Source organism: Salarias fasciatus, chromosome 20, assembly GCF_902148845.1.
Source record: "Salarias fasciatus chromosome 20, fSalaFa1.1, whole genome shotgun sequence".
NCBI lineage: Eukaryota > Metazoa > Chordata > Actinopteri > Blenniiformes > Blenniidae > Salarias > Salarias fasciatus.
Window position 1 is genome coordinate 8546237 of NC_043764.1, and position 25229 is coordinate 8571465.

General features: G+C 42.4%; 1 protein-coding gene across 1 annotated transcript in view; it reads left to right on the top strand.

Moving 5' to 3' along the window:
• nphp4 (nephronophthisis 4) overlaps positions 1-25229 on the top strand; it is a 174943-nt gene that overhangs the window by 126333 nt on the left and 23381 nt on the right. The window contains exons 16-20 of the mRNA XM_030119429.1: positions 4078-4238; positions 5165-5348; positions 17510-17647; positions 22284-22429; positions 23658-23881. Of these exons, the coding sequence (XP_029975289.1) occupies positions 4078-4238; positions 5165-5348; positions 17510-17647; positions 22284-22429; positions 23658-23881 (853 nt within the window). The remainder of the gene's footprint in view (positions 1-4077; positions 4239-5164; positions 5349-17509; positions 17648-22283; positions 22430-23657; positions 23882-25229) is intronic.

Here is a 25229-nt window from a genome sequence, read left to right on the forward strand (position 1 = left end):
CTTCAGCCTGTGGATTTTTCATCTCTTGGTTTTTGGCATTTGGGTTTCTGTGTGAGTGTTGGCTTGTAGTTCAGTGCTGCTCCTTATATTAAGTTAAGAGTTAAAGTTCTACATTCTGGTTCGGTTCGGCTGGTAAAACAACAAGGTTGAGGTTTTATTCGATGAAAAAAAAACCGACATGGTTAGGAAGCACTTCAGTTTCTTGTTGAAATAGCAACGTCACTGTGGGACCTTCATCTTCGCGGTTGTACTAAGAGTCCCCAGTGAAAATCTGATGTTTTTTGTGGGTTTTTTTGACCATGCTACTGCTCCGAAGTGCAGACTCTGACTGGAGCACAGCATCACCTTACATCGACGTGGTGCTCCCAGAGGACAGCATGCACATCTTGCTGTATAAGCAATACCTTGGTCTATTTTTGTGCATTTGTTGAATCTGTTGCTAAAGTTTTGTTTAGAATGTTTGTAAATTTTCTTTCCAAAGCTGCATAGTACAACTTTTTTTGTGTCAGTTGGATATTTATTGAACTACATCAGTCCCCTGATATGTTGCTAAGAAATTCCTTATGCTAGTATATGTTTGGGGGTTTTTTTTTCCTTCTCCTGCAGATATGTTTGTAAACGCAGCCTTGTTCTCCACGATGCTCTGGTTTGCGTCAGTCTCTACAGCTATCTGCACGCTGTGCATCCTCGCTGTTTTGTTTGCCTGCAGCTTTCGCAGCGTTGTCGAGAGTTGCTGATCCCCGGCAGGATTTTTCAGCCTGCCCGGCCTGCTGTGTACACACCGAGCAGGCCGTCCAGGTTAGGGAGAAGTCTGCTGGGCGCCGCTCCTCGTCTGCAGACCGAGCCGCACAGACGCAACCCTGCACAGCCCTTGGGCCAGATCTGTCAGCTCTTCCCCGCTCGTGAGCGCAAACACACAGTCTGCCTCGCTCTCTCGCTCTCCCTCCGCGCTCCGATCGCCACCCGTCCACTCGGCACACCGGCCCCAGAGCATGCTGGGAGAATTAATGGTCCAAGTGGAGAGAGTTGGTGGGTGGCTGGGGAGAGGGGAGGAGGTGGAGGGCAGAGTGGAGGTTAGGTTAAAGGAGAAAAAGCTCGGGAGGAAAAAACAAGACCTTTTTTGTCCTTTTGTCTGACTTTCTCTGACTCATTATCTTTTCGACTCAATCCCTTCCAACAAGTTCTAAAGGTTAAAGCCCATTGTTCCTGTCATTTGCTTTATTTAAATATAAGTTCTCTCAGTCAGTTCTTTTTTTTTGTCATCTTTTTTCTGTCTTTTTCAGATATTTAAAAAAAAACAACATTCCACTCAGAGTATAAAATATCACTGTAAGCTTCAGCCCAGCTGGGTAAATTTCACTTTACTTTTCAGTTAAACTTCTTTTCTCTTGATGTTTGATACTTTGTTTTAAATTATTATTATAAGAAAGAAACTGGAAAATGCTATATATAGTGGATTTACCAACCAAGAGATGAAACACGCCTTTCCAAAGCAGACTTTGTTTTAATGCTCAGGGTCTGCAACTCAGGACGCTTCTTCATTTAATCATGTTCAAGTCCTCCTCAGCTATTTTGACAGTTGATTTGACTGCGTCGCATACAAAGTGTTCTCAAAGTTTTTGAGAATGAACTAAATAAAACATCAGAGTAAAATCTTATCTTTATGAACGACGTGCTCTTACACTTTGCACATGTTGGTTTATTTAAGTGAGTAGTAGAAAAGAAAACGCTAGAGGTTAAGCCTGAGGGCAACACTCATGTGGAACTAAAATACAGTCTGTGTGAGGCGTCGCCCTGCTGAAATGAAGAAAATTGTCTGCCATTAGATCATTGATCCTGTCTTTTGGAAATCAATTCTTTTTTAATAAAATAGAAAATGTTACCACTTTTACATTTGCCATGAGCAACACTTATTTTAGAAGTTTCTGTTAAGATCTCGCTTTAGCTGGTAAGCTGAGCAGTCATTAACCACATACTGTATATAGTTTCAGCTCCTGATCGTGCCTTTGTGAAACATGAAGAGCATATTTGCTCTGGCAGTAAGTCGCATTCCCTTAAAATCAATGAGTAAACACAGCAGTGGCTCAGTTGGTTCGGGGATCGTTTTCTGATCCTAAGGTTCGTGGTTGAAACCTTTCTCGTTCTCCCTGTCCATATGTTGAAGTGTCCTTGGAACAGAAATAAAGCCCTGTTTACACGACGTTTTCTAGTGGAAATAGAAAACTTTCGGAGCCTTTTGGGTTTCTGTTTAAACGACGATGCTCAGGGCCACTAGTAACACTCACAACAGTAAGGGGATTTTCTTCAAAATGCTGCATCTCTGTCTCCATGGAAACATGCAGCTGCTGCGCATGCACACCTCAGCCAAAAGAAACTCATGAAAGATCAACGATGCCCGAGTTTTTTTGCTTTTGTTACTCCTGAAATGTAGTGTGTGCTTTAATGAAAATTAACTTTGTAAATGTCCAAATCAATTCCAGCGCAGCTGAATGAATGTGATCATAAGGATTGTCGTGTCTCTGCTTCAGGAGGTCATTCTGACCATCAAAAACTCCACACAAAGCAGGTGGAGTCAGTGATTCAACTTGAGGTCTGTTTGTAAAATTTGTGTCGCCCCAGCAAATGTTAAAAGTATTTATCTTCAACACACGCTCCTGTCTGAACCCTCAGAAACACCCTGGGGCAGCCTCGGAACACTCTGCATTCATCATGGGAACACTGCCTTGCACCATATGTGTGCAGCACTAAATGTGTTTTGGGGGGAAAAGAAGTATTTGTCTCACTGGTTTGTGGAGAGTCGGGGGAGCAGGCTGGTCTCTTTCACACAGCAGGATTTCACCAAAGGTCCTCATTACTCCACTTCTATCCAGCCCACTGGATCTCCGCACGTTGAACTTATGGGGAAAAAAAGAGGACAGCATGGGAGCTTTGGTACAGACTTGGAGAGGTGACATGGGGCATATCTAGACTCATACCTGATATATACACACGGGAAGGCTAATATGCTGCCACAGGTTTGGTTTAGGCTCCAGCGAGCTGCTCACGGAAGCTTCCTAGCAGCTGAACGATTCAGTTCCATTTGAACGACTGGAGCACATTTTCCATTTTCATGTTGAATCTGGGGATTTTATTTCGAACTAGCCCGAACTAGCTCATATCTCTGCATGTGACCTTGCAGAAATGGACATAATACCAAACAAACATGGAAGATCTTCAGCTGTGTGCAGCCCTCAGAGCAGCTTTAATCCTTGAAGTGTGTTCTCTGTCTCTTCTCTACAAAGCAAAACATTTTTCTTGAGAGTGATGAAGAGTGAAATGTGCTGCGTTCAGAGGTTCACAAGAGCCAATTGTGGATGTGCTGATTAAACCGTGACTTTATCCCACTATTCTTGGAATCACTCTTGAGGTTTTTTTGGCAGTGTGTTCGGCACCATTATCATCTTGAATTACGAGAACCCTCGGGTGCTTCTAATTTTTTGTGAAATAGCTTCCTACTCCCTGGTTATTATACTGTCATGCTGTGCAGTCATCAGACCTAACGACTCCCGGCGGACGGCTACTGCAGCAGGGTTGATCCGGCCGCACGGCTGACAGCTGATCACACATATTGGGGCTTGCCTCTAAAATTTAAAGCCATCTGGATCAAAGTTAAAGGGTAATTTAATAAACAGATGGGGGGGGGGGGGGGGGGGGGGGGCATTTCACTCAGGTGTTGCATCTGTCCAGCTTTTGTTGACTGTGCTCAAGATTTATGGAGCAAAGAATGATGCATCGGTATTTATTTTAAATGCAAATGTGGGGATTTTATACTCCTGGCCTCTAAAAAAAAAAAAAACAATACCAGGTATCGGGGGTGCAGATGCTATAAAGGGAAGGAGTTAACTGAATTCTCAAACAAGTGTTGTTGAAATACCACAGTGTTTATTTAACTGAAGGGTGCATGAGTCTCGGAAACTGTGTACTCTCGAACGGAAATGTATTTTTCTGGTACTATTTTGCCATTTCACTTTAAAAAAGAAAAAAAAAATCACCCTGTACTGCTTTAAAATGCCTGAAGCCTCTTCTGTTCTTGCGCAGGCTCTCCGGGTCTGCAGGTTCAGTTCAGAGTGGATGACAGTTTCCTGAAGCCGGGAGAGAAGCGCTTTTTTCTTCGCTACCTGGCCCGCCACACCATGCACATCGACATCTGGGACAGCGACTCGTTGCTCCTCATCGGTTCTACTGCCATTCAGCTCGAGGTACCAACACCACCAGATCAGGGGGGAAGTGCTCCTGCCTTCCACCTAATTGCTTGAAAGGACATGATGTGTATGAGTCCTGTTTGACTGTGACTGAAACACGGCAGGCATTTCTTTCTCAAGAACTTCCACTGTTAACCATCTGCAGGAGATGAGGCATATTTTGTTTACACGCACGTTGCAGAGTCATGGCACACTTTTATCATAGCGAGGTGCATCTGTCATGGACTGCTAACAAGTTGTTTAAACACATTTAATAGAGAGAACCAGGTGTGCAGTGGAAACTGATAGTAAAATGTCAAATACAAAACATCTTTCTATAAATTCATTGGGTTTCTTTTAAAGCACAAAACAGATATGGCACGATAGTTGCCATGAATTGATGACCCTTGACTGTGATGTGAAATTACAAGACATTGTGTGTGTTTCTTCAAAAGTAATGACAAAAAATCAAAACATTTCAAACACGTGAGGAAGTAAAACAGTCTGCTTTAAATTCCTCCAGTACTTTTTCAATGTTGCTCATGTTTGTGATCAAAGATTCCATCAACACGACTTTCCCTCCTGTTTTAACTAGTGAAGATGAAAGCGACGCACATTAAAGGCTTTTTAATTGTGCTCTTTTCAGCTTTGCTTATATTGATTGGACTGAAATGATCCTGCACGTCCCGACGTGCCATTGATGTGTCTGGATCTTTGTCAAATTTCTGAAACGTTTAATGAGAAAGAATTAACGTTGTTGAGTGTCAAGTGTTGAAGTCGACCTCATCCATTTAGCAGTAACACACACTGCCAGCAGCTCCTAAACCTCTGACACACACTCATCTGTCTTGTCCGGTAATTTCCCTCTGAAGTCTCGAACTGTGCACGCATGCTTTGAAAGTAAATGCATCCTTGGTGTCACTCACGCGCTCTGCCATCCACAGCACATGTTGCGTCAGGGTAAATCGGCCGTGCAGGCCCTTCACGAGGTGGACGTACTGACCACTGATTACGTGGGAGCGGACACTTTACTGACGGGCGTAGATGTGGATCGGCGCTCGGCCGGCTCCCCCATGACGGTCCACACCATCGTCAGAGGCCGGCTCCACGTTCGCACGGGCAACGTAGGCAAGTAATGAAACACACATCGAACTGCTGAAATCTAACCTTGAGTTGTACGACAGCCTTGAAATTCACGGTTTTGAAAAGCTGCGTAAAACTGCTTCACCTGATGTGTTTTTTTGTTGAGAAGCACTGTGACAGAAACACTGTTCGACAACACAGAGAGCTAAGAAACGGTTGACTGACTTCATCAGTTTGAAGCTGATCATGATCACAGAATTACTGGGAATCCCCCTGAGAGTATTCAGTGACGTTTATTCATAAACTTCTTGAACTGCTGCTCTTACCACCGTTATTTTGATCGGAAAATTTGTTTTATCAGTTGTATCCAAACATTTGGAGCAGAACAATTGTTTCAGTTTTATGTTCTTGGTGTTCAAAATGTAGAGAGACATACAGTTTAGACAAAGCCTTAAAAAAGAAAGAAAAATAACCGTTTCTCTTCTGCAAATGTAAATTTAAAGTAGCTTTCAAAGGGAGCACAAGTAGTAGATTTCTATCTAGCTGCATCAAGCAAAATATCCTGATAATGAAGCAACCAGAAACCCTTCATGTGCCATCTTGGTCCTCCTAAACCTACACTCAGAAACTCTGTTTGCTGTGATATCAGTTCCGCCAGATATTTCTCTCACAATATCCTTATTTCTTTAGTTTAATCGAATCATGCTGTGACTGTGTGCAGAGATCATAGGCGCCAGTCAGATCCATTAATCCTCCCTGCATATTTGGTTTTCTTTAAATTCAAAAAGTATGTTTGAGAAAAGCTACACTTCATATTATACATTTGTGCAGTTTCTCTATAGCACACCAGACACCTTGACATTGATTTGTTTGGACGATTTAGAAAAAATAAATTTAGAAAAACCTGGCGATGTGACATCAAGGAATTTTTTTTTTTTTTTTTTTTAATGAACTTGTCAGTGATTAGAACATTTTGTTGGCTAAAACCTGGGTGTGCAAAAGTTAAATATGTAACCAATCACCTTCTGGCTGATGCAAGAATCAGCGTGAGCTTTCCTCCCATATCCGCCAAAACAGAAGGACACGTCAACCAAATAACTCCCTGAAGTGAGACGACATTATCTACATTCAACGTCGACTTCGGACTTTGATTTTTTTTTTCCAATGCTCTCAAATGTATCTCATGCGTCAACTTCCTGAGACTCTCTGGATAATCAAGAACCTGAACTGCCTGTGCTTTGTGATCGCACCAGTCAAAATGGCTTCCGCGGCAGACTGGCGGAGAAATGATGTGAGAATAAGACACTTTCAGGTTAATGTCGTGGGAAGAATTCGTCGAACTTGCCAGATTGTTGTCTCACTTTGTATTGCTATAAGCACACACCTCTATGAAGACACTTATAAATAACACCCAGCGCTCCTTCCACCGGGAGGCAGAGGAAGGTTGAGAGTGACTGCATGGGGCGAGGTGTGAATAGCTCTGGAGTGGTGCGTGCAGAAAGCATCAAAGTATGGACAGCCTTCTGTTTGTTTTACCTTCACATGTATCTCCTGAAATATTTAGGAGCGCTTTACATTCCGGTCATGATTCAGGATTATGAGGATTTCTGACTTTTATTGATGTGCAGAGGTGGGCGATGGCAGTGATTCCCTTTCCACTGTTGTTCCTGCTGAAAGTTCCCATTTCGAGCACCAGACGGAGGAGCACGGGCTTGCAAAGCAAACATCATGCCGAAGCGAGAAGAAGAAAAAAAAAAAAAAAGAAAAAATATCTTGATGTGATAGTTCCACTCCGTCTGGCAACTGAGCACCTTTCCTCTTCCCTTGCACTCATCCAATTTGGGCCTGGCGTGCCCCTGCGGCGCGATGGCAGCCGGCGATAGCTTCCTTGCCATTAATCAACTGTTGAAACGAGACTCTCTCTCTCTAACCCTCTCTCTCTCTCTCTCTCTCTCTCTCTCTCTCTCTCTCTCTCTCTCTCTCTCTCTCTCTCTCTCTCTCTCTCTCTCTCTAACTCTCTCTTTCTGTCTGATAAACAATGCCTTCTTTTCCGGGCCTCAGAAAGTCTTCGGAGTGCCATTGTTGAGGCTAAATATTCCAGCACTTTCTCATGGCGCTTATCACTCAAAGCAGGTTGAGAGCAGTGGGTTATTGGGTGTGCTGGAGATGGGAAGGGGGCGGGTTGTGTCTGGCATGTAAATTCCAATCAAGGCTCAGATATCCATCAGGCGCCCTGGCCGACAGTCAGAATCAATTTGGGGGAGGGAGTACTCGCAAGCACTTTTCTTTGTTTCTTCTTCCATCTGTCGCTGCCTCTCTCACATTCTCACTCCTCTCTTCTCTCTTTATCACTGTCTTCCCGTTTTCTCTGATTCATCCATTTACCTCTTACCCTTCAATCACACGCTCTGCCTTCCACCCTCTGTCTGGCTGTTTGTTTTGTGCTCTCACCTCTCCAATACCCAACACGTGTCTCTTTCTTTCCCGGCGCCTGTCATCAAGCCATAATGAATCAGCGCTCTTATTTGGTGGGTGGCAAAAGATGCGAAGCTGAGATTTGATGAGAAGGATACGCAGTCGCACGCTGAGTGACACACAGAGGCATATGTGCATATCGAGTCATTCACGCATGCCACGGAGGAATAAACTGATGTGTGTGCACAGGCAGGTGTGGCAGAGCGTGGACGTGTATGATGAAGCGGGTTGTCACAATTGAGAGGCGGACAGGTAAATTCCACCACTGATATCATGTCAGAACTCCATATCTCATTTTTAGTTTAATAAAGGGAATATGGATTCTAAAATCCAATTGCTCACCCTCCCAGCTCCAACAGTGAAGGAAGGCTTCAGTGATACAGAGAACAAAAGGAAAGAAGAGTCTCTCCCTCTGAATTTGATTCTATTTGTGATAGAAGAAGGGAGATACAGCTTCTTTTTTTTCTCCCCCTGGAATACATCCACTTTTCTGACATGCCTTGCTTCGGCATCTATGTATTTGCTGACAGTCTCACCTGTTGCCTTTGCTCGAGCTGGCTCTCCATCTGCGGCGTGTTGGCTGCCGCCTCCCTCCTCCTCTGCTACATCTGTCTCTTCATTAGCTGCAGCTATCGCTTCCTGACACTCTCTTCCTGCTTCAGCTGCCACAGCAGCCGTGGATGAAGCCTGGAAATGCTCTAATCAAATTAGTTGGATCGCTAATCAAAACCGGTTGGACTGCCGGGCTTTCCCGTGTGTGTTGGTCTGACCCAGACTGTCTTTACATCTCTTCAGGATTAGCTGATTTGGGTCTTGAAAGGTCCCTTTCTTTATAATGTGGAGTCATCCTCAAAATAAACAAATTACCATATAATTCCCTGCTCAGTCAGCGGGTTTTTAACCGGCAGCAGTGTGAAGTATGCTAGCCTCTGGATCACAGTTGTATTCATACATGGACTTTAAAAAAATCCGACAACTTGCTCATGAAACCATTTGTATTTGATTTTTTTCCCTAAATATAACTCTTATATAAAGAAGTCTTTTATATATTTTTGATTTTGAGTATGAACTCAGGAAAATGAGAGCATAAATAATTCACACACATGTCTGTGGCCAATTTATTTGCCCGGGAAGTTATAGAATGATGTTCAGTCATAGAGGAAACCAGTGTTTTACACACAGATCCACCGTGAAATAAGATTTAACCGATTTTAACTTGTAATAACAGTGAATAACTGAATCTGTGGGAGTGAATGTTATCACCCGAGTGGCTGACGGGGGTGAATTAATGTGTTTCATTTGCTGAAATGGCAATTTTATGTTTTGACTGGAAATAATAAATAACTGACATACAAAACCATACAAGAAAAGCTTTTCATGGAAAAAAAATGATTGCATGTAGCAGAAAAGTGCGAAGCAAAAGTGAAAATATTTAGCCATGTATTGTGATGTGAAGGTGTTCAGCAGTTCCATTTAAGCTGTAAATTATTGAATTTTGTGTTCGGTTTCAGAACAATTGTTTATTTTGGCCCAGTGCCACATGCCTGGATGAAAAGAGATTATTATCTGGGAAATGAATTTTCATTCCTCCTTGAAAAAGAAAACCAACACGAACTTCACAGGTTCTATATGTATGTAACATTAACCTGATTGGTTAATGTAAGACTTAAGAACACCATTTGGAGCAGCTCTGCGTTGTGGAACAGATAACACAATAGACTTTGAACTAGGATATCAGCTCATCACTTTTATTTCACGCTGAAACTTTTCAAAACATTTCAAAGTCTAGTCATGTATACGCACCCAGAATCTACAAATTTCATATTAACCTGGCAACATTAAACAAGAGCTGGGCTGGATTCCTTCCTCCTGCTGTCAGCTGCATAGGCAGCAACAACAAAAAATTAAAATAATACGTTATTCATGATAAAAACGAGCGAGAAAAAGTACAAACATCATGAATCCCAGCTGTTCACTCCATCCCCTCTGACTTTTTTTGTTTATCCTCTGCCCTCATTAGTAAAAATAACAGAATAAGAGGAAAAACTGAAAGAAATCAAAAAACAAATATATTCAAGACGTGGACTGAACTAAGTCAACATTCCCCACGTCCTCATCTGCCAATCAGAGTCCAATCTAATGCTCTCTCTGTAAGATAAATGTCCGACCTGGCTTCCCACCAAGCTGATTTAACACGTAACCGTCAAGGCTTAGGATTAGTGGGTGGCAGGTCAGTGTTAAAACGGCTTTATAAGTCAATTTCCTTGTTTAGTTATGCAGCTTATTGACAAAAACCGATATTTCTAGCGATATAAGACTTTGTCTAAACCTCATCAGGTGTTGTCTACTGCTGAAACCTGACCAAACAGCCATTGTTGGAGTTTAGCAAACATTAATTTGATTGTTTGCATTGCCCTATTACAGTTTGAGTCTGTAAAAATCTGTGTAATATAGTTTTTTTTAGTAAAATATTTGTCTGTTTGCCATGTTTTCTCGGACGTGAAAACGTTTATATCTGCTGTTGCATTTATCTCCTCCTGAAATTTTTTTTTTCTTTCTTTCTGGATACTCTTTGTAGCCGTTGATGCTATTCATTCTCCCTAAACAGTCTGCTTGTTACCAGGACTTGCTATATAGTGATACACACAAACTTATATAAAGTTACATAATGGATGGCTTTCTGCTCTCTGTTCAAACTGTTATAGTTCACAGGCAATGCAGTCCTGACTTCAGACTGCACGTTCCCTTTTCTAATTTCATGTGGTTCATCATGCATGCTATTAATCATGTCTTTGCTTGGCCCCCTTTGGGAATTCATCAGAATTAGGCTTTATTGAAAAAAAAAAAGAAAGAAAAAGAAAAAAGAAAAAGTGAGTGGCAGACTGTCATTTCCAAATGAAAAAGAGTGAAACACCAAATGATATCCTTTTTAATTATCACAAGGTGGGATTGACAAGTAATTAATTAAATGGTAATGATATACACTGCCAGGCCTATTCAATCACTCTCTAAAGCTGCTTTTATTAATGGCATCACAAAGGACAAAAGGAAGCGGCTTAGTCCAATAATGGAGAGTTGTGAAAATGGTGGACGGACTGTCGGAGGGGTTTGTTTTGCTGCTGTGTGTACACGCAGACAGACGGTGGTCCCACGCTGAACACTGTGGGAGCAGATGAGGACACTCTGAACGATAACGACCGCCTGCTTGTCTCACGTAACCGTTTGACAGCAAAGCTGCGGTGGTCCATTGGCTTTATTGACTAAACCTGCAATAAACATTGTGGGGAGAATAAAGACAGAGACTTGGGAAATGATACATCGTACCAAAGATTATTTTTATTATTTTTTTTAAATCTTAACTGTTTGCATCGGCTTGACTTACTGTATGCAAGCAACATAGTCCCAAAGACAAAGAACTGACAACTTAGAGTAATCTTTGTAATCCGTGTCATTATGATGTAAAGCCCGAAGCCTTTGCTGAGATAAAAACTGTGGACTGAGTGAAGGCTTTTTAATAGTGATCAGTGGGGAGTCTTTCAAAATACACAACATAAGCAAATACAATAAACTGCACTGACAGTACAAGAGGTATAAAATAAAAAAAAAACAGAACACACAGAAGAAGAAGTCAGGCAGATAAGATCAGTTTTCATAAAATCAATACTTTCACGCAACACAAATACTTGGAAATATTTATTTGATGACTATGTTTAGAAGTTCCCTGACAGCCTTTAATCAAAACCTGTTATCTGTCTTCATGAGCATTTAGCCAGCTTTCTCTCTCTAATGATTCTCACTGGAATTCATATAATAGAATGCAGTTGTTTTTATGCAGTATTTTTAATTTATTTATTTTTGATATTGATAGATTTCTGTCCATCATCCATTCGTCTTCTGTATGTCTATCCAAGTCAAGGTTATAGGCGGCTAGGGTCCATCCCAGCTGGCTGTGGGTGAAGGCCAGATACACTCTTCACAGGTGGCCAGTCCATCACACTGAGAACACAAAGAGACACACGCATTACCAAGTCACCAATCTATGTTTTTGGATAGTTTTTTGGAAAGAATGAATCCCAGGACTCTGCAGGTGGGGGGCTGCAGTAGTCCTCACGAGGAAAGCTTTTAGTGGTGAAAACCATCCATAAGCCCGTCTCCTGGGATCTTTTCTGGTGAGCCTGGATCGGCCAGGTTTCACAATGAGTGATTTATTTCTTAAAAGGAAGTTTTTGGATTGTGTTAGTCTGATTTTTTTTAATTCAGAGACTGTCTGCTTTGGGAATACCGTGAAGGTGAAAAGGGAACTGAGTGATGAGGCAAAGCTCCCTGATTACCAGTTGATCTACATCCCCACCCTCGCCTCTAGCCGTAGACTGCGAGTCTTGACCCAGAGCACCACTGAAATGAGTTTTCTCCGCTGAGTGATGGGTCTCACTCTCCTTAATAGAGTGAATCAAAGTAGAACTGCCACTCCTCAGCTTTGATTGGTGCAGACTTCTGGTCGACTCTCACTGGAGGAGTTCCAGTCACCACCTCAGGTCAGCCCAGGACCAGAGAGATGATGTCTCTGGGTTGGTCTCGAAGCAGTTTGGAGTCTCCCCAGCAGAACTAGAAGAGGTTGTGTGAATTTTGTGGTGTCTCTGCACTTTTGCTCTGCTGATGTTCTCAATTTTTAAGCGCAGAGGAATCTTTCTTTGATTTTGTCAGAGCACATTTTCCTCTGGTCAAACACTTTTTCAACCAACATCTTCCACTGTGGATCATTGCACCTGTGACTTACTGCATTAGACAAAGTAAAGGCTGCAAGTCAAATAACCAAACAATGAACTCGAGACAACTGCATTCTGACAGCAGTGATGATTATTGTAAATCATTAGGAGAGTGCCCTAAATGCAGCAAATTGGCACCTGTTTTGGCTGAAAGACATTCAAAATTGCATAAATCTTTGTTATATATTAGAGTTAAGGCTACTGCAGTTTACATAAATTGCCTTTGGTGTTCCAACTCTTTCATACACACACATATTGTTTGGAGTTAAGCTTCATTGAAAGGTGATATTGTCTCCAGTGCCAAATAGTTAAGACACTGAGCGCTTTTAATATCCAGTTTGGAAGCATGTTGCTAATATCTGCCAGCAGTAAAAAGACTCACGAAGGAAAATCCCATTCATATAAAGTGGTTTTGCTGACCGAGTTTTGGCTAGATCCTTTCTTTCCCACTCTCACTTTCTCTTGCTGTCCCTTTGACACTGTCCACACAGACACACTCACATGCACACCGTAAACTAACACAGTCACACGTAAACAGAAAGCATGTATCTGCTTCAGCACAGTAGAGAAGACAGATTAGAACCTTCTCCAGACCTCGCAGTGCTCCTCATCTGCAGCTGCCTGATAAGCCTCGGAGAGACTGACTGTTGCAGCAGGGGAGGAGGAGAGAGAATTGTGTCTGAAGCTGTCACAAGTGGAACAAAATATCGGTGAGATTTACCTCACAATTAGTTAAGCTATAGGGTCCTCCCACCATGGTTGTGCAAATCGTACGTCTCACTCATTAAAGGCTCAGGCTGCAGGCATATTAAGGCTCCACTTTATCAGCATTGCTCTCAGCCTTGAGGTGAGAGAGAATCTGCTTATTCTGAAAGGTCAGTGGCCTGGAACGGGCAGGCAGGAGAAATCGAATATTGCGGACTACTTTGAAACCCCCTTGGTGCTTGCTCTCATTTGTTCTGGGGGCCCGTAAATCAGTGGTTTGTTGTGGCCTTAACCTCAAGAACTGCCAGCAGAGCAAAGAGGGCGGGCAGGTGGGGTAGTGCCGAGTAGGGTTATTGTCATGCAACAGCGAGAGGCAGTCAATAAATTTGATAGAGTTTAGCCCTCTGGCACTTTGTTCACGATTACTCTCCTTTGCACAGACAACGCCGAGCAGCAAACGCTCTGCCTGGCTGTACGTCTGCAACGCAGTCCCTCAGTATAAACTTAGAGTTCAATGAGGAGCCTCGCCAGCTTTGTTCTGAGGCATGATTCGACAGTTAGGGACAGATAATATGACCAAGAGGAAGGCATACACGTCAACTTAAATAAAGCAGTGGAGGGGGTGTTATCTGATGAGCCCCATGATGGTTCAAACGATTACCCGATTAATTAAAATGACTGAAAGATTAGATCAGAGGGTCATAATTGGGTTCATCATTAGTCCATCTGGTTTATCATAGGCATGTAGCACTGGGCGTTCATCTTATCACATACTTGCAGGCTTATTGTGTATTTCCATCCATCATCGAAGCGTTTGTCAACACAAAAAGATAGCAAGCTGAAAGACCCATTATGAGTTGTTGGGAATGGTATCTTTGTGGCTTCATTATCGATCAGAGATGTTTATGTGCCCCGCTGGAGTCACGTCTTTACTGTAATATTTGGGAAATATAACTCAAACAAATACATTCGCCTGAGTCGTGTGGCCGGGGGAAGGTTGATGGATGATGAGGGGAATGCATCGGGACGGCAGACACCTCAGCCATTAATCTGTGGAGCCGCGCTGTCTGTGTCTGTTTGCATGGCAACACCGGCTCCCCATTACTCATTTAGCTGCCGCCCATTATCAGTTTGTTGATGAAGGAGTTTGCCTCTAAAAGATTTGGAGGGTACTTTTGGCTCCCCTTCTGAAAACTCCTACGAGCTAACCGAGGTGTCAGCTCTGGGCAGTAAAGCCACTTAATTGCTGCACTCACTATATCTCATATGAAAGCATCCTGAATGAGTATCTCACAGCCTCTCGGAAAAAAATGCTAAAAGTTCTTATGTTGCAATTAAGCACCTCATTCATGTTGCTATCTGAAGCCTGGAAGCAGAGGGGAGTAATGAGAGCATGGTGTCAAAGTGGGCCATATTTTAGTTTAACTCGCTCCTTTGGTCGGCGATTAAAAATGTTATCTAACTTTTTCGAAGAGGGAACTTACCTAAAAATACCCCAAACCTAATCACACGCAGCTAATTTGGTTATGCCGCAAGCTGAACACCTTCTGGGTAAAAGCATTTCAAGCTCCTAAAGAGATTTTGCAAGACATTATTCCTCAATACGCCTTGGAAACGAGGGGTGGGAAATACATGTTATTACTACTCACTGCATAATTGTGTGTTCGACAATTAAATGGTTAAATTAGATGGTTGCATATAGAATATATATTAGAAGCATACACGTATTGAATGACAGATTCCTTTTAATATGTCTGTTGATACAGTGAAGATGTCAGTGATAGATGGTATAAATACTACTTCTATCTGATTTGTGTTAATATGTGGAATATATTATGCAGCAGGTAAACATTTTCTCCTCAAAGTTGAGGCATTGGGCGCAAGTTGAAATGGCTAACATTAGAATAAGAAATCGGCAGGGACCAAACTGTGATGACGAAACGATTGCTCGCCTCTTTTGTGGTGTTCCCGATCTGCCGCGGCTCTCTGGAGGTCTGCGTCTCAGCAGGCCTGGACTGTTTTGACAGAAAAATAGAAACCTATGTGGCATCATGCAAGCCTCGTAAACTGTCATTACTTTTTTTCTTCACTGTATTTAGCTCTTTTTGCATATACAGGATGAGCATGTGTTGTTGTTTTTTTTTGTTTTTTGTTTTTTTGTGTACTTATCTGGCATATAAAGTGCACTGTATTGATTGTTCTCCCTCTGTTTTCCACTCTGTATGGTATTATATTTGTCAAAACAAGAATAGAAAACAACTTTTAAAACAGATGTACCTCAAACAAGGCTATTGACCTGTGGTATTTATAAATGTTCTTATGCAGAGAGTAGCTTGCTGGCGTTTATGGAATAACTGGAAGTCCCTGTATGCTACACCTCCAGCATGGGGTATTGTTTTATGAAGCACTATTTAGAAGCATAAACAAGCCTCTCCTGGAGCTACTGTACTGTAAGGGCTCTCAGAAAAGGATGAATTAATGTTAGAACAAAGGGTAATATCAAATATCACTCTGTGTCTTTGTACAAGTGCAACTCAGAAGGATTACTTAACCTTCAAAAGAAGGGGGAAATTATGACTTTCCATTCAGGAACATAAAGGGAGGGAAAATAATGCAGAATGCTGAAGGGAGTCCTTTTGAGAAAAGGAAGGTTTTTCCTGCATTAATCTCAACTATACACTTGCTCTTTTAAGTGTAATGCACTACAGCTGAAGTACTCATATCCCTATAAATACTAGTGGCTCATTACAGGTGATCTGCTTTGCATTGATTATCTCCCTACATATCTGACACGCAGCACACAGCCAACGTGGCAGAGGCCAGCACTACCCATCAATCAGCGTGACTCATCACGTTGCCAGGTCGCTGTGCCCGGGCTTCCCTGGCAATTTCAGGCCGCTAATTAACCGCTGTAGGCTTGTCTCCATGTATTGATCCTGCTTGTGTGTTTTTAGCCAGTGTTTACCTTGGGATGTGTCCACGTTGGCACAATCTGAAATGAAAACGTGTCGTTTCACATGTGACTTCAAAAAAAGCTACTGGCCTGGACCTTTTTTTTTTTCGGGGGGATGAACTTGCCAGATTTGCTTCAGATCCCGGTTTGGCTCGTAACTTCAAGAAGTGGCAAACACCCTCGCATCAGGCCGCTGCTGCGGTTACACAGATTTGGTTTGTTACTGAAATAGCTGCACTCCTTTGACAGCGTCATGATCCTGAGCCTGATGCCGAGATAATACGCGCATTATGTGCGATCAAACATCAGAATCAGAAAAGATATTCCTTAATGAAACTGCAGCAGGAGAGCTCACTCTCTGGCTTTACTGATTTGCTTGCATTTCAAGATGTAGCTTATTGGAAAAAGCAAGGATTCCCACCGTGATCAAAGCAATACACTGAGAATCATGCCCCGCAATGCTGGGGAGGGCATCAAAAAGAAATTATTGTACAGAATGTTTTCTTTTTTTTTCCTAATGAACTCATACTTGAAATCAGAACGTATTTAGAATGCAGACATGATCCATTCATCTGTCTTCTACACACAGTTTATCCAAGAGCCCGCAGCTGACATTGGCCAAAAGGTTTTGTACAGAATCACCCAGTTACCTGGCTCTGGAGAATTCTATGTCAAGAAATTGCCAATGCTCCAAACACTTAAGCAGCTTCGAATACCTATTTGCCTCTCAGCAGTGAATTAATCTAAGGTTTTTCCTCAATACTGTTGATTTCTCTGCTTCCTTCAATGAAAGACAGTTCTATTTTAAGAACTTCATCTTTGAGAGGTTTGCTTTTTCCATATGTAAGCCCTCACTAATAATGTGAATCAGTCTAATAAAGCGAGGCTCCATTTATTCAGCGTCAACGGGCAAACCAATCAACAATGCTGTCTGGGATGTCATTTGATTAAATGTCGATAAGACGTGAAAAAAAAGAAGCAAACTCACTGAAAAAAAAATAAAGTTACAATCATTGAGATCCCATTGAAGTCTCACTAACGTAATAACCTGTTTATGAAAAAAAGAAAGTAATAACTTTCACAGTATGCAGCTGCCACCATAACCTTGATTTAAATTAAAGACGTGATGATTCACTTCTCCTGTAGGTGGTGCGTGCCAGCGCTATTTTAAGAGAATCCACAGCCTGTTCACAGAGAATAAATAGGTGTGTTGGTTTGTGCATGGTGTTTTATGAGATGTTTCACATGTGTTTGCTGTGTTATCACATTCCAAATATCACACTAAATGCCTTATCTCTCTCCTACAGGGTGCCCAGTAGACCCTGGCAGGCGGGGGAGGCCAGCAGACGTGCTCCCATCTCATTCCCACATCATCACACCTAGCGAAATCAACAGTGGCTTCAGAGGAGGAAACCTCTTTTCCAGGAACATCCTCCATCCCTACGGCAAGCTCTTGAATCGGCACCCTGCTGGTTTTTCTCTCCGTGTTTATTCTGCGATGCGTCCATTCTCACAACCGTGCTTTGGTTTGCTATTCAATGCATGTATTTTCTCCACTCAACTTTCAGCATAAATCCAAGCACATGTGTGCGTGTGTGCATTCGACACCAAAGAGTGATTAGTGGCTTTCATTCGGGTGGCGACCGAGCTCCTGCCTCAGTCACCTCAACCAGATCCATTTCACATTCTGTCTGTTGGCTGCACCACTGAACCACTCAATTTTCAACCTAATTGAGCTTGCACAAGCATCTCTGGTGGCTAGCCACAGCGCTGTTTGTGTTCTCACACACACACGCACACACACACACACACACACACACACACACACACACAGAGATGAGGAAAACCAATTTTTTCCTCAATTAGACAAGCCATCACCAGTCAACTGGCTTGCCATTCCTAAATTTGCTCTTAAGCGTAGACTATGACTGAAACACACACACACACAAACACACCCAGACACACACACACACACACACACACACACATCAGGTATCGGATTAAAAAAACAGGCTGATAATTGCTTAGAGAAGTAGCAAACAGGTCCGACAGAGCTACAATTACATTCTGAAACTGATTTTCATCGTTTCGTCTCTTTCCTTTACATGACGGCTGCATTCACTCTACAAGTCTTGGTGCTTACCCAATCCACACAGCACCCATCCCCTATGGTTCCCTTGTCGGGTGATGAGTCCACAGGAGGTCAGGCCCATGGTGTCTGTTCAGGCTGAGTCTGGCCGGGCCCTGTGGGCAAAGGCCCGGCCACCAGGCGCTCGCATGCAAGCCCAAACGCTGTCCCTGGCTCCAGGGTGGGGCCCTAGTCACAGGGGCTTCCGCTCTGAGTCTGGCCCAACATCCAGGACCTGTTAGTCATGGGAGACCCGATCAGGGTCATCACGCCTCAGACGACATAGCTCCTGGGATCATGTGGGCTCTCAAACTCCCCCATCGTGATAAGGTTCAGGAAGGAGAGAGAGAATAAACCGGCACCCTCCTGGTTTTCCAACTCCATAAAAACAGGCTACATATAATGGATTATTGTAAAGCAAAGAAAACTCTAGTAAAATCAGATGATCAGAAGGAGTGAGCAACCCAATTTACTCAGGTTTCATTCGTCATGTATCCAACATAAAGATTTATGGTCATAGATTTGGTGACATTAGAGACTCAATGTTCAGAAAATCTGATCGATCTTGTTACTTGTTAAAACACTGGTTTGATTTATTTCCTTTTATTAAAGAAATCTGTATCCGACTTCAAACTATGTGGATGCACGCATCTTTTTCCTGCTTACGTTGTCTAAAAAGCATATCCGACCTGTGCCGCATATGAAAAATCAGAATTCGTCACATTAGACTAACAGTGTAAATGCAGCCTAATACACTCTCACACAAACATACACCATAATGAATAAGGCATGTTTACAGGTAGTTTCATGGACACGTTCACCCTGCATGTATTCCACAAACTGTTGCAATCATTTATTCACAGCTCATGTTCCTGTGCAAACACGATCTGTTCACTGTTTGTTCTGTTTCTTACCTGTCTAACCCGCCGCCGCCGCCACCGCCAACACCACTACTTACGTCTCACTTCCACACTGAGCTCTTTCTCCTTCCTCCACTCCTCCTCTCTGTGCCATTTAAACATACAATACACCCTAATTGCTTTCCCTGGAGTCCAGTCTCAGTATGCCACGCCAAACAGTGCAGCCTCACTCTGTGAGTGTGTGTGTGTGTGTGTGTGTGTGTGTGTGTGTGTGTGTGTGTGTGTGTGTGTGTGTGTGTGTGTGTGTGTGTGTGTGTGTGTGTGTGTGTGTGTGTGTGTGTTTCACACTCCTGTCCCACTTTTGCTTGCCCGTAGCTCTGAAGAGCGCAGTGTAGTCAGACACTATCAGGTTTGGTGACTTGCATTCAACCTGATGCTTTGATAATGGGGTTTGGGGATTGTAAAAGAAAAAAGAAGAAAACGTCCAGTGATGAAGAAGAATTGTTGGCAGGGAAAAAGAGAGTTGGAAGAAATAGCATTGAGTTTGCGTATGAGCACAAATATATACAGCAAAATGTAGAAATTCTCCCCTCTGGGTAAAATCCGAACAGGGTGATTTACCTCAAAAAATATAAATACAACAAAAAACTTTTTTCTTTTGGATGTGTCCACCAGTGTTAGTCTGAGATTTTATATTAAACAGTCAGATTTTATTTACATCAATACTTTTTTTAAATAATAAATTACAACACAAAATGCTTCACTTAAAAGTGCACTGAATAGGAATCGATGAGCACTCAATAATAAGTTAGAAGATAATACATGGATGTGTCCGCAGGAGAATCTAGTTAATAAAAATTAAGTGGTAGCTCAACAAAAATAAAAATTAACTATTAAAAAAACAACAGAACTTTTGATAAAAGCCATAAAATTTCAAGTTTACTTTAAGCCAGGTCTAAAAGTGTTTCTGAAGACATCAAAACAATCTGAGGAAAAAAGCGATTGTAAAACAACTTTGAATGGTTAATATGAAAACCTGTCTTTACTCTGTCTAAAAGTCAAACCCTCTCCCATCCTGTTATCGCTTAGATTATTTTGTAATTTTTTTATGATTAATATGGACAAAATAGATAATTAGAGGGAAACTGTGCAGCATATTGCAGCAGTTTTCAATCTATTAGTTTCACACGTTAATTGCAAGAACAGGAACATCACACCAGAATGGAGACCCAAATATTTGATTGGGAAAAAAATGTATCATGGCAGAAATGAATTATTACACTCTGTTAATCAGAAAACTCAATATTACAATTTTTGGTTCTCTTATTTTGTTTTATGCATTCAAATAATAATTGTTGCTTTCAGATGTGACATTGTGGTTTCAGATTTGTTCTCCGTCTCCTGGTAAATGATCATAATATTGCGTTTTTGTTTGGGGCAATAAGATGAATTTCTCGTTCAGCTTCATTGTGTAAACATCTGTTTCTGATCCACCATAATGTGTTAAATATTTATCTAACTATGTTTTTTTTTTGGATGGCTTTCTTTATTTTAATCACTGAATTCGAACACTAATATATGTACTTTCTATATTTTTAAACACGGCTCATAACTTGTTTTAACTGCTGTGATGATTCAGCCACAAAATTACCAGTTATTTATAAAAAACTGAAAAAAAAAATCAAATGGCTGTGACTCAATACTGTGATACAAAGTGATATATTTCATTGATAGAAATAAAGCTCCATGTCAGCTATAGTTATAGCTTTTGTGTGTGTGTGTGTGTGTGTGTGTGTGTGTGTGTGTGTGTGTGTGTGTGCGCGCGTGCAAAAATTGCAATTATTCATGCATAATCTGATTTTTCCAATCATTATTCACACTGTGTTGATAGGTCACTGTTTCACTCAGAGCAACTGGCAAACAAAACACTGCTTTTTACAAGATCAGGATTGTGTGAGACTTTTTACTTCTACATCTTCTACATCATTCTACATCTGCTGATATGACGGGGTTAAGACTTCGGCCTACACTGCAACCAGCCTCGATCAAGGAAGAAATCAAGATTTTTTTTCTTTCACCTTTATAATATGTGAATATAGATCATGACTTATGTTTTTTTTTTTTTTAATTTCAGTGTTGGAGTAGTTAAAGAGCATGACTCTGTAAATGGCAAACCCAAATAAAGTAGGATACCAGATGAGGATTTAGTCAACGCATGTGCAGCCTCAGCGAAGCCAGCATGAATACAGAAACATTTGAAGTTGTGCAGAACTGGGTTTTAGCCCAAAAATATGTTGAACATGCCAAGAATTAGTGGAATAATGTCTGGTGGATCTCACATAGGGGAGGTAATGTTCCAAAAAGGCATCTTTATATAAGCATCGTGCCTGTTTTCCTCTCTTGTTCCCTCCTTTTTTTCCTCTCTACTGTCCTCGATACGCTATTCACAGTTACTTTTCTTCTCCACAGTGTGCTGCTCTTTTCCGTTTGTAGCCACTTTCACTCAGTCTGAGTCTGTTTTTGCAGCACGTCTGCCGTCACGCGGCGGCAAACTGAGAGGGGGAGGAGTGAAGCTGTTTTTAGATGACAAAATATGTTTCAGACGTCTTTGAATTTTAAGTTTGTTCGTATCTGAGTGTTGTTCAAAGTGCAGGATTAGTCCAAATCTCTTGTCAGCGCTCTTTGAAGAACATGGCTAATTTGCATGATCCATTTCAAATAAGAATGGATTATTTGGTGATGAGTCAAATGAGGTATTTTGGTGTGTGAGGAGTATAACTGATAGTGGAGGTGATAGATAATGGGTGAGGAGTGGAGCGGGAGTTTTTGGGGACTTTGGCCCAGCTGAAGTGGTGCCAGTGGTTTAACTGGACAGTAGTCTGCAAACAAGCTGTTGTGTCTTGTTCTCCAACAATACTTTTAATTCGTCGTGCCTCTCTCTCTCTCTGTCGCTCTCTCTCTCTCTCTCCCTCCCTCCCTCTCCCTGAGACATTTGGAGGGTTTTTTAAAACATATGGTCAAAATGGCGAAGAGATTAGAATCCACTCTGTTCAGTGAATATATTCATGATTGCAGCCGGTCTCTGCTTCACAGCGAGGAACAATGCGCCACCAGACAGACTGGCGAGGGACGACACCGTCGTGCCTGAAGAGTGCAACCAAATCGGGGACGAGGAGGTTCGCCGGAAGCTCAGCCGCTTGGCCCTCGTGCAAGAGCGGGAGGGCGGAGAAGCAACAAAGGTGACGGAGAGGTCAAACATGATAGCGACGCCGTCGGCGTCCCAGAAATAGCTGCCGGTGTGTCAAGCTGAGGCAGAGTTTCCCGTCCCCGGCAGTCGTGCTCGTCTCAGACTGGCAGCAGACGCCGAGCTGCAGCTTTTGTTCTCGCTCTGAAGGCTGTCGCGAGGTGTGGCGCTCCTCTGTAATCATATTTCATGTGTCAACGCGCCCCTCGTCCCTCCGTGTGTTTTCCTGTGACTCTACATGAAGGTATTAATTGTTCTTCCACCCAAAGGCACGTCTTGTACTTTCACCCATGGGTGCGCATGCTAAATGCGATCGCGGCTGTGGCGCATATCTTCCTTGCACATTTGACACCTCGCATTCCCTAATACAACCTGTGTTTTAGTTGTTTCACACCTCGGAAGCAGCCAGCATTATGAGGAATATAGCTTAGTCCTGCTCACGCGGGTAGAAGATCTCCAGAGTTGCTTTGCAATTCAATTCGGATTTGACTTTTCTGGGCTGATAACCATGACTTAATTTCCACCGGCTTTACGCACAGTGTAATTCCGGGGTGCCAGACCAGTGAAAATGCTCAGCATTATATTTTGCTCACGCTCTTACCTTTAGAGCATTGATTTTTAGACTGGGTTTGTTTAATTTGCTGTTAAAACATGTGTTCCCGTCTCCACGTGGTTCATCAGAGCCTGATATGGCACGTGTGGTGGATGTTGTCCTTTAAGTGATCCTTGAAGTCGATCTTAAACATGAAATACCCCTTTTTTTTTTCACCATCCGCTTTCCTCATCTGCAGGGTTTTAATCCAAAACCAGAAAGATCCGTCAGGATCACTCCGCTCCACTTCAGGCCTTCATTGAAACAACATGCTCCATTCATAATGTATCATTAAAATTCAGGCAGATAAGTGTTTGTATTACGTGCCTTAAAATAGTCACTGAAATGTCATGGAGGAAATTCCAGTCGACTGCAAATTGGATTTCATATTCTTTGTTTTATTTCCACGTAACCTAACGGGGGTACTCTTCAAAGTCATTAATTAAATGGAAGTCGACGGATTCAAACAGACTTAAAAGTCATCTGACATTTTCATAGCAGAATCGAAATGATTTCATAATTCAATTTAAATAACCTCTGATTACATTTGATAGCTGTGTGCGTGTGGTCAAGGCTGATTGGCTGCCTTGATGGAACTTTTCTCATTGTCTGTCTTTGTTTTTGGTTTTAGAGTGTGATCAAAGACGCACTCCAGGCGCATGAACTCCATCAATTCAAAGCCTGTGATGAGCGCAGCAAGGCGGAGGCCATCGGCAACATGCTGATCCAGGCCATGACCACCCATCACCTGCTCTACGCCAGCCTGGGCTGCGCTCAGTACTTGGAGTTTGTCCTCAGAAATCCCCTCAACGTACCTCAGACTGTCACCATCCACAGCGACAACCCCGAGCTCAGGTAAGACTCGGCGAGGTCGTCTCAGGCTGCCGCCCACCCCCCGGCTGTCTGTTTAGCATAATCACGCTCACCACCGACGGAGACGAGAGCTGATAAAAACCAGCACGTGCTTGTTGAAGCTGTGTTTCATCCTTAAAATCGGAAGGATTTTACAACTTTAAAGGTGTGTCTGGAATACCAACTGTGAGCTTGTGTTGCCGCGCTGCGCGTTTGCCGTTATCAAACCGTAACAAGCCGCGCTCCGCCGTGCAGACGCGTTCACACGTTCCCGATCTGTTTGCGTGCTCGAGAGAGCTCGCAACCTATTTTCGTCCCTGTTCAGGAAGTAGCGTCGCGTCCTCACACTTGACCCGCCCCGTTGTGAGACACATCCGATCCGGCACTTGGCTCTTTGAAGTGACAGTTAACCTGGCTGCCTTTCCCTCAAACCTCTCAGCACAGGTTTTAGTCATCGAGCGTTGCCTGTAATAGCTTGTGAAGACAAAAGACGAAGCAGCCAGAAGCATTAATGAAACATTTTTCAGGGTATCATCAATCATTAACGCAGAGAAAGGAAAAAGAGACCCTCTGCACCTCTGTCAAACGTCTTTATGTCTGACTTCTGGTTTATTGCGGATGCTGAAAGTAACAAGCATGTGATCACATTTATTGGACTTTTTCTTGCTTTTGATTTTATCTTCAGTATATAAAACATAAGTAAACCTCATTAAAATAAGGTTTTCTTACCCATTTTATCTTTAATTCAACTCTTTTATATTTTTGTTGGACTCTTCAATTCATTTTGATTCTCAGACTCTGGGAAGAGCAGATGCTTCATTTCCCAGAAGGGACAGGTGGGTGGGTAGCCAGTTATCAACCTCAATATCTACATGACAAATAGCCATGAATGGAACAACAATATGACTTTTTCAGTTTAGCTCAACAAAAAAAAAAACTTTAAAAAAAAAGTAAATGACAAAAAAATTAATGAATTCTGTAAATTATATTATCTTACTCGATGAGTTCAGTGCCACATGTAAGCGTCTTAATCTGGATGTTGTTAACACGTTGTTAACACGAGCCACACACACAGTGTCACAGGCAGACGTCATTCAAGTTTGCAGCAGCGCCTCACCCAGAAGTTTGCACTTTTTGACAAAAATAGACCCAAAACATCTGCCGGTGGTCCGACTGACTGTCGTCACTGCAGCACGACGACATAACTGACATCTGTCACTGTAGTTTCAAAATGGACCGTATCTGGATGTGTCACAGACACGAGGACATTTGGCCTCGATTTAAACAGAAGATTTTCAGCATTTTGCAGGTTGTTAAATGGAAAAAGTAGAGGCTGCAGTGGGAACTCGGT